The sequence below is a fragment of the Dioscorea cayenensis genome, chromosome 6, assembly GCF_009730915.1.
Source record: "Dioscorea cayenensis subsp. rotundata cultivar TDr96_F1 chromosome 6, TDr96_F1_v2_PseudoChromosome.rev07_lg8_w22 25.fasta, whole genome shotgun sequence".
NCBI lineage: Eukaryota > Viridiplantae > Streptophyta > Magnoliopsida > Dioscoreales > Dioscoreaceae > Dioscorea > Dioscorea cayenensis.
In genome coordinates this window covers 8,177,265-8,187,929 of record NC_052476.1, presented here as the reverse complement: position 1 = coordinate 8,187,929, position 10,665 = coordinate 8,177,265, and the positions used below count along the sequence as shown (strand labels likewise).

Genomic DNA, 10,665 nt, shown 5'->3' with positions numbered 1-10,665 from the left:
TGGGTCCCAACGGGCCGCCTTTAGAGGTGGCGCTGTGGACCCGGTGTTGATTTGTCCGGATCGGTGGGAGCGTAGAGCCCTGATTGGATGATACATCGGGATCCCGGGGTCACCACACGGGACCCGGTGGGCCAACGTCAAAGGTCGCGAAGACTTTCGACGGGCTCTCAACTTAGTCGCGACGGCGGCTAATGTTGGAGAGAGTGTTTTTAGGCCATTGCTTATCGATCGAGAATTTTATTTGTTTAAGTTGGTATTTCTACTCATTTTTGGGAACTTATATCCAAGTATTTGTTTTTATACATGTTAAGGTTTTTGTCGATGCTCGTGAGAACCTATGTTTTGGTTTTTAAATACCAAGGTTTCTTATATTACACTTTCATTGTGTGGAAATTGTGAAGCGCTTCAGCTACTTATGTTATTGTAAAATGTGTTTATTGTATTTCATCGATTTGTTTTGATATTCCGTTAGATTTGTGCTAACCCATTCAACGAGTGACTATGGTTACTCACCCCTCCTCTCTTCCAGGTTTTAGTGGTTTGGGTCGTCATAGCGAGGCGAAGTGTTAGCAGCTTTGCATTCCAAGTCGAGTTGTTTATTTATTGTTAATCGAGTTGCATTGTATGAGTGAAGTGGATCCACTAGTGTTCTTAACTCAGAATCGCGTGATTTGTATATCTTTCACTTTATCGCTGATTCTTCGAGTGAAAGTTTTGCTTTTTGGTACATTTATTATCGTGGTGTTGTTTAGCAGGAGTTTGTGAGCCTTGCGATGACTCGAGGGTTGAGTGGTGTGTGTCCCTCCTCGGGATCGTCGCGGCGGTTGTCACGTGGCGGGCCCGCGGGTCGGGACGTGACAAATATATCCAAACATAAAATATAGAAAAACACTTAACTTACTCTCATAAGCACTTTTTTTAAAAGTTCTTTTATCAAACTTTAAAAAAGCACTTTTTTATTAAGCTAATCCAAACAAGGCCTTATTGATAGTGATGGTTCAGCATATCAATATCCATTAATTTTTTTTCTTATTTAAAAATAACTAGTTTTTTTTAATTGATTTATATTGTGCACCATGGATTGTTAGAGTTGGATATCAAGTGAAAGATAGTCAAAATAGTCCTACAAATTAATGCGAGAACATCATGTTGAGTTCGAAATCAATCCTTTATTTCAAAAAGAAAACAATTAATGTGCTGCCAAATTCGTCAAAACTATAGTCTATAGTACACATATTTAAAATGCTTTTTACAATGTTTATGTAGGCCATCAATCAATTTTTGTTTGCCACTAAGCCTAATAAAATATTAAAAATAATTAATGTAGGTTGGCGTATATTACCATACTTGTTGGAACATTTAAATATTATAATTAAATTAAATTGGTTAATGATAAAAAATTATTTATTCTAAATATTTAATTATAATAATTATAGAGACTAAATATTTATTTATATGTAATTGTTTTATATATTAATTTATTACTTATATTAAGGGTATTAAAGTAATTTACATACAATTCTTTATGTCACATTTTCCATTACCAATATTTATTCCTTCCAACCAAACATCTTTTTCATTACCATTACCATTACCATTACTTTTCCCATTCTCATTACCATTCATATTCCGTGATCCAAACGGACACTTAAAAGTTTCAACCATACTGATGCAGTGGTCATAATGGACTACCTAGTGATGATAATGGACTAAGGTAGGATTTGGATGACGAAATAAAAATGATATTGGGAATGAAAATTTTAGGGAGAGGGATATGATTGTAAAGTTTTTGCGAGGGAGATGAGAATGAAAATTATGTTTTGTTGGAGGGAAAATGTATTAGGAATGTAAAATGTTAGAACTTAGAAGAGAATATATGAAAAGATTACCATACATACTTAATCGAAAAATAAAGTTTATTTTTTATATTTAAATTATAAGTATTTATAATTATGTACTCCCTCTCTGTTTCTTTTTATCTGTCACAAATCCATGTTTTTTTTATATGACATTGTCTAACATTAAGAAGCATTTATTATTTTTTTTTTCCAAAAATTACCCTTAACACTCTATTCAACTCTTTTGTTGGAACGAGAGAAATGTGAAGATATAAATTAAGGGTAATTTTGAAAAGATAACTAATTTTTTTTTAAAATTTTGTAAAATAACTTGTTGGTATGTGAGATTCGGTTAACCACGATAGATAAAAAGGAACGAATGGAGTAATTATCATTCAATCTAATTATTATAATTAATTATTTAAAATTAAGTAAGATTTTTTCAGTACATAATTTTATGATTTATTTAATAATAAATTTTTGTAATGTGAAATATTATCAATCTCATTATAATAAATTTAATTATTACTCCATAATAAACTGTTTAAATTAATGGATTTCATTATAAATATACCAATAATCTCAATCGAGAATTATTCATCCCAAAGTTTTAATTTTGTAAGGTGTTACAAAAAAATAATAATTATTATGCATAATACAATAGGACAAAAATGTCTTTTCATAACAGAGGAATGACCATTACCCCCAATATTGGGGGTGGGGCTATTACCTTGGTAAGAGGAGTTATATTCCCCTCCCAAGGATAATAATGCCAACCCAATGGATACTCTCTAGAGGGGAATGATTACTTGCATACAAACATTACCAATAAAAAATGAATCCTTAGTTGAGAATTCGGATTTGCAATCTCAACCCTCGTGTTTTTGGATGAGAGCTCAAGAGTTCAATATTCAATTCCTAACTGCTGCACACTGTCACATTTATAATAATAATAATAATAATAATAATAATAATAATAATAATAATAATATTTATATATCTCTATAATTTTTTTTTATTTAATAAGCATTTATCATTGAATTTTAAAAGATGATAGAATCACCAAACATTCCTACAAAATAAACTTTTTTGGTGAGGATAGTAGTAAAAAATTGCAAATTTATATTTTCTTATTTTCTTATCTTACCATTATTATTTTAAAAACATCAATGAATTTTTTAAACTCGATGAACATATTAGCAAAAAATAAAAAAAATCATCTTAGCAAATTTTTTTTCTAAGGGCCAAGGGGTGTATAAGTAATCAGATGTGGGCCGGATTGACCCGGTCTGGCCCAATATTTGAATAATTAGACTGGCCTGGCCCATTTAGGATCCAATGATAGCAACCCTTCCCCGCCCCCGCGAGAAGGTTTTGGTCTCTGATAATCAAGGGTTAGGGTTTTGCGCTTCGGGTTTGACGCCATGGTTGCAGCTCTTGGGTCACTACCGCCCTTGCTGGCGTCGGCCCGGCTGCCGGAGGGTCGTCGGCGCTTCAATCATCTTGGAGAATGCGGTCGCAGCGGTGGTGGTGGATGCTGGAAAGCTATGGTGCAGCCTCAGACGTTGCAAGGGGCCTCCGCGACTTACGCCAAGGAAATGGAGCGGGTCTCTGCCAAGGAATCCCTTCTCCTTTCTGTGAGCATCACTTTATATGGAAAAAGCTTTGATTTTTGATTAAATGTGTTATAATTTGATGTTCAGGTTGTTTTCCTTTGGTAATTTTGCTTCATTTCATTGCTTGGATATTGTCAATTGCTTTTTTTTTAAGGAAGTGGGTGATTAGATGATGTAGTTATTCGCAAGTGAATCAACAATTGATTGAGATTTAATGAGCACTGAAACTAGCATGTGCCCTGCTACCAGTTTATCTTGATTTTAGTTCAGCAATAGCTGTGGCTCTATAATGCATTGTGTCAGAAATCACAACCTTTCTGTCAATCACTGTATGTTCATAACTTCATAGCTTGACAAAGAAACAAATTTCCAGTTTCAATAAAAAAATGTTATCTTGAGTATTGAAGGAGACCAAGCTCCCCTGTGTGCACAGTAATCATAGTGGTCCCATGGTAATTGAATTGAAAGACCAGTGCCACCTGATTAACCTTATCCAATTCCCTAGGTCGATGATTCTGAATCCCTAAATGATCCAACCAAAATGTAAGAATTCACAAAATGAAAATTATGATAAACAATTGCTTACATGGATGGAGTGTGTGTGTTGTTCTGGTTAATTTTGTTATAGATGTCGTCAATGTATCTTGTAGGATTAATGTTGTTCTCACACTTGTTAAATTTTTTATTGCTTCTCTTGCAATGCTTCATGACGTGCCTAATTGATGGGCTAGCAAATTATGGTTTAGCTTGCTTGCTTTTGCATTGTTTACTTGGTTGAATTTGCAAGTAGGATTCATGAAACTACTATTTCAGTTTAAAGATGCTGGTGGATTCAAATCTTTGGTTGGTGGAAAGACGACAGAAACGCAGCAGATTGATGTTAATGAGAGAATCATTGACCTTGAACGGCTAAATCCTACTTCCCGTCCAACAACGTATGTTTATTTAATGATAAGTGGGATGAAAGAAAGTATCCAATGTGTGCATGTTCCGTTTTAATCAGTTGAGGGTAACACGAGGATAATCATGTGTCTGATATGGCAATGGATTTTGTTTGGCTTTTGACCAATTTCATTGACTTATTTGCTATAATAAAGTATTACTTATGGGGAGTTAAGGAATGGATTATTGACATGAGATTTTTCATCAATATGCAGATCACCATTTCTTGAAGGTAGATGGAATTTTGAGTGGGTTGGTGCTAATAGTCCAGGATCGATTGCCTCAAGGATTTTATTTGAGTAGGTATTCTCTCCATTTGAAGATTATGGTGAAGCTAGTTTATCTTAATTGCTGATGGAATATTTGGCTGATTGTGTCCTCAGTGTTTTCTTTTAGTTGCATCTGATGTGTGCTATGTACCACTGTAGATTTGTGCTTTTCATCTTTGTTGGGAGTTTTAATTTCTATTGTGTGCTAATGAAGTTTGTTGCTGCTTATCATCTAGATCATTGCTGATGGTGCTTGGTTGTGTTTCCTGATTATGCTGATCTAATTCTGTCATATTTGCAGGAGAACTCCTGCAATTCTGGCAAACTTATTGGGGTTAGACTTGCTGATCCAGGATGGGTATGCAAAAGCCACTGCAAATTTAAAAATTTTAAACTCGGTAGGTTGTGGGAAAATTTAGTTACTCAGTAGGCTAATATTGTATGGTGTGTTGTACCAATGGTCATGGTCTTTTTATGCTATTTGATCCATTGATTCTGTACTGCTTGTCATTTGATAATAAAATACAGATTGGGATAGTGATTTTCTTTTCTCCTTAAAGCATCCATGAGCATTAGATGAGAATCTGTGGTGGTTTCTGTTTGATGTATATTGTTCTTTAATTTCAATTTGATCAACATGCTTTAAACTTTGTTGTAGATAGACAGCAAGTTCATCTTGTCAGCCAAATTGTCTATCGAAGGGCCTCTTCGACTAAAAGCAGAATATCTGGAAGGCCATTTTGAAATGCCCATAGTAAGTGAAGTGGCTTTGCCAGGACAACTAAAAGCTGCATTAGGACAAGCCTCTGGTGCACTTCAGCAACTGCCAGCTCCTGTAAAGGATGTCTTCAACAATGGATTGACAGTTCCATTGAGTAAGAAATACATCGCTTACACAACTTTTCCTTGTTAACAATAGCTAAGTTCTCAGTTGTTTTGAACACTGCCATCAAGTAAGCCTTTTTCTCTCCGTTATCATTATATATGCTACTTTGGGTTGTTAATTTCTTGGGCTTGGTGTTCATGTCAAATGGATGTGCCAACTTGCAGTGATGCCAGTGTGAACATTTAGATGCACTTGTTTATGCTGTTTTGGTAATTCTAGATCAACCATTTACGCTATACTGCCATTCATGTTATACTATAAAGTATAAGATGTTCTTTTTTCCGTGAAATTTGTTTTTGGAACTCCATTAAAGTACATGTTGAGTAAGTATCTTTAAAGCAATAAAATCACAAGACAGAATCACATATTGGTTGCCTGTCAAGTGACAACTGATATACTTTGGTGATTAACTGCTAATGTGTTATTTGTGCTTTCTAGGTGGAACTTTTCAGAGACTATTTATGATCTCCTATTTAGATGAAGAAATACTGGTAAGCTTTTGCTGAAGCCCTCTTATCATACAAGAGATGCATCTCTTTTTATTTTTTTGGAACTCCACTGAAGTTTATGTTGACCAAGTCTTTATTCACATTTATAAGCTGCACCATGGATAAATTTTTTGTGCTCTGTAGTTTGTACACAGCTCCTTAATGATGACTTGAGACAAGCATTTTGTTTATCTTTTTTATCAAAACTGTTCAACTTACCTCAAGTTCTGCACATTTTTTTCGTCAATACTAGAATCCATGAGAATCAATAGATGCCATTCCCAATACTCTAGTTGGGTTTTGTAAACTCTTCTTTGCAAGTCATTCGTACCGGTTTCATTCGTATCTGGCCTCAGATGCATGCAATATCAAATATTTTATCTTGATTAGCACCATCGTCACAGTTAGATCTTTTTTTCTCCAATCTCATCACTTTAATTTCGGATATGGAATTATATATATGCATATATACTTTCAAAAGCTTGACAGCCTAATGTTTAGTTTTCAAGTTCATCATTGAAGGTTTGATTATCAATTGCTTGCAGATCATGAGGGATTCTCTTGGAGCTCCAGATGTTCTTACAAGACTGGAAGATCCTGCATCATCAGTCTCCGCCGATTCTACATTCTCCGAATTCGAACCCTAAAATATCTCGATTTCGTTTGATCATACATATGTGATGCAAGAACAAGCTCTGTATATGCACTACATCAATAAGAAATTTTTTTTTTATGATATTTCAGATATCTTAGCAATTAACATCAATATATTGCAGTGCTGTATTGTTCTTCTCAAGAGAATGAAAGAATGAAACCTGAAAAAACTATTCAAGAAACTAAAGAGCTGAAAGAAACAAAGGGTAAATCACTTAGATCTTGCAAGAACTCATCAACATCTCCAACTCCATCAACAAAATCTTCAGATTTGATGATCTCGTCTCTCCATATCTCTTCCTTCTTCAATTCTTTGATACCATTTTCGCGTGTATTCTCACTGGTATTTTTCTTCACCGGCTTCCCGGTGAGCCGTTGAACAAGTTCGCGGAAGTTATTCACATCGGTCTTGATTATCTCCGGTGCGAAAATATGTACTATCCTTATCTTAGGCTTCAACTTGGAAACCATATGTGAATCTTCATGCAAACCAAGCTTGTACTTCCTTGATGATGAACCTCTTTTAGAACTCATGATCAATTCCATCTAATGCTTAATTCTATCTTAAGATATGTGCATATATATAAATTCAAAGAGGATGTGTTCATGAGTGTAATAACAAAGGAGAGAAAGTGTTAGGATATAAAAAGCCAATTAAGGAGCTTTCTTGCACTGATGGCAAGTGGACTAATTGATATAGAAAATAATTTTTTTTTCTTTGTTTAATAATTTAATGCAAATACAAGTATCCAAGTTTTCTTATAAAATTTCCAAGAAGTTCTCAAGAAAATTAAAATAACAAGAAAACTAGTTAGAAGAGAACAATTGGCAAACCATTGGACTGTGATTAGCTGTTTAATTTTCTAATTTAATCACATATATTATTAGTTTTAATTGATGTAACATGTCTCCTAACCGGCTAACCCTTGTCTTCTAAATTATTATTATTATTTTTTTCAAGTACTTGCATTCTCTATCTGTCTAAATATATTGCAAAACCTTTTAATATTAGCTGGTAATCCATCAATAACCTAAACAAACTTATTTAAGTAAACTTTCTCATTTTATCAAACATTAATGATAAGGATATATATTTTTCATTGTTATCATTTTCAAGTTTTATCAAGAAACTATTTCTATATATATAGTAGATTAATTTGTTTTTAATATTTATTAAACTATACATCACTTGTAACATTGGTAGAATTTTTTTTTCTAAAAATTAATATCTAATGAGATAAGATTATGACGGCTAGCCATTCACATTAATTCTTCATTATAATCTTAGTTGTATTTAAGCTTAAAAAAAACATGATGTTGGTAAGCACATGGCTTGACTTGAAGCATGTCAACACCTTCCAATTGAACAAGCAAAACCTTGATGCAAGTTGCCATTTTTCCTCTTTGTTTCCTCATATCCACAAATGATCATATAAACTTTGATTGAGAGTGATTATATATATCAATTCGAAAAATTAATTATAAAATACTAAAAGCTAGAATTTGAATGATTTAGTTAGTTTTAATCGCTATCAAACACTCATAGAACTAGATTAGTGCTTGATAATAATTTTCAAAGGTGCTGATTTTTTTGTTAATTTATATTATTTTGTGGGTTTTGAGTAAATTTGATTAATATTGGATCTATAATAATTTTAGAAAACATTGAAATTAAATGACTCAAATTCTAAAATAATATTAGGCTCATCATATGATTAGATCAAAGTTCATTTAACAAAAGAAAACTCAATTAATTAATAAACATTGAAAACAAAAAACATTTTTAAAATCCCTCATTTATAATCAATTTTGGGGGCATATATCCCTCTATCATATATATTAATTGCTATGTATCTTGAAAGAATGATAATATATATATATATATATATTATATTGTATGTTATGTAATTATAAAGTAATTATTTTTAACAAAAATCATAAACTCCAAAAATTATGGGATAGCCAAATTTGTTCCTTGTCATTCCATAATTTATGCATCATTCAATTTATTTATCAAAATATAAAGTATGTACCATGTTATATTTAATTATTTATTAATATTTATAGTTATTTCTATAAACAAGTCCATCACTAGAAAAACAACATGATCCCAAGAATACTCACTTTGGAATAGAAGAACTAGATGATGGTGTTAAAGTTAATGTTAAAACGAATCTAAACTAATGTTAAAATAAATCAACTTTTTGAGGGCTGTTTTCATTCAAGAGAATTAATTAATAATCAATTACTTATCCTTAATTATAATATATATTTATAGTTATCGAAGATTTTAATACATAAAATTATTATTATTATTATTATTATTATTATTATATATTATAGCTAAATCACAAAAGAATTGAATGTATATCCATTCATTAACAGTCTATCTGTTTCTATCATCGTTGGTGGTCCTTTACTTTTTCTCTTCCTCTCATTGCACTAAAATACATATATGCTAGTTCTCTTTCTATAATTGGTGGAAATGATCCATTCCATCATGCTAATTAAATACATCAAAATATCACTCATCTTCCATTCCTCTTTATATAATCCTTTCAAGGATCTTTTCTTTAAAAATAATTTTGTTGAATATGAATTCTATTAAACTCACATACAAATTAAAGCTTGCAAAAACACAAACACTCAAACATATGCATATATAAATTACACAAAAACATATTTTATTAGAAACTCAAACACATGAACATACACACAAACATAGCTAACACCAGCATATATAAGATAAACCATATTTAGACACACACGCACACAAAAACTTATGAGTTAGGATCATTGACTTCAATTGTGCCTAATTCTCTATTTCTCAGTACTAGTCTCCTTACTTTTCTCATTTACAACATTAGGAGCATGCTTCTTCAATTCTTCTCCTTCTTCTTCATTTGATCCTTATCCTTCTTATCCGTCTTGTTATTCTTTGTCTTCTCTTTCTTTCGCTCTGTTAGAGTACTATAATACATGTATTCATATATTATACTTATGTGTATATACATACTCGTATACTTCATTCGTGTATATATATGGGTTGTTGCCCTTAATGAAAATCATTCCATTCTTTCATCCTTTATCTATCTATCATGGTATCAGTGGCTGGCCGATCTTGCCGGAATCTTGTTCAGTCCGATCTATGACGTCAATATGCGTTTGTTCTGCCTGAAATTTTGTATGTCCTCCGGCGTAATTTGGTAGCTCTCCGACATTCCGAGCCTTGCAACCTTTGTCTGAGCTTTGTCTGACATTCAGCCACACTTTGTTCGAGCGTTAATTTGTTATTTCTTGCAGCCTTTCGTCGACGATCTCCTTTCAGCCTTTGTCCAAGCATTATTTATCTTATTTCTTGTAGCTTGCCGACGAGCTGTCTCTCTTCCCCAACAAGTTTCTCTCCTCCGACGAGCATCTCTCTCAGCCGGCGAGCTTCGTTCAACGTGCTCATTCCCATCTCAATTAGTTTCCCGACCAAAGGACAGACATGACCTACAAATTCAAGTCCCAACAACTTGTCTTTGATTGTTTGTTTTGATTCCCATCCATAGTACAACTATATACATATATATAAAAAAACTCAAGTCCCGGAGCTAATAAGGGAAGCTCAAATCCCGGAGCTAATTAAATTAAAAAAAAAAAGAAAAAAAAGAAGCAGCTCAAGTCCCGGAGCTATTTAACATTTCCTTTTGCTCTAATTCCCTGCCTTTATTCTACTACACAGTCTCCCTTATCATATTATTATTCTCTGCTTTTGTTTTTTTTTTAAAAAAATAATAAATAAATAAATGACCACTTCTTCCTCTCCACATTTTCTGGCTCCAGTTGATGTTAAATTAAATAGTTCCAACTACAAAGAGTGGTTTACTACCGTTCGCATTGTTCTACTTGGCATGGATTTGCTTGGCCATGTCGACGGTACTTCTCCCCAACCCTCTACACCCGATGTCTCATGGACACTTGCTGATC

At 32.9% G+C, this 10,665-nt stretch overlaps 2 protein-coding genes across 2 annotated transcripts; one reads left to right on the top strand and one right to left on the bottom strand.

Moving 5' to 3' along the window:
• Positions 1-3,205: 3,205 nt before the first annotated feature.
• On the top strand, positions 3,206-6,777 carry LOC120262822 (probable plastid-lipid-associated protein 13, chloroplastic). The gene is made up of 7 exons (XM_039270718.1): positions 3,206-3,475; positions 4,268-4,389; positions 4,612-4,695; positions 4,967-5,063; positions 5,324-5,540; positions 5,990-6,042; positions 6,585-6,777. Exons 1-7 carry the CDS (start codon positions 3,263-3,265, stop codon positions 6,684-6,686), a joined length of 888 nt encoding a protein of 295 aa, XP_039126652.1. The 5' UTR covers positions 3,206-3,262; the 3' UTR covers positions 6,687-6,777.
• A 69-nt stretch (positions 6,778-6,846) lies between these two features.
• LOC120262823 (VQ motif-containing protein 25-like) lies at positions 6,847-7,282 on the bottom strand. The gene has a single exon (XM_039270719.1). It carries the CDS (start codon positions 7,237-7,239, stop codon positions 6,868-6,870), a length of 372 nt encoding a protein of 123 aa, XP_039126653.1. The 5' UTR covers positions 7,240-7,282; the 3' UTR covers positions 6,847-6,867.
• Between the last annotated feature and the right edge of the window lie 3,383 nt (positions 7,283-10,665).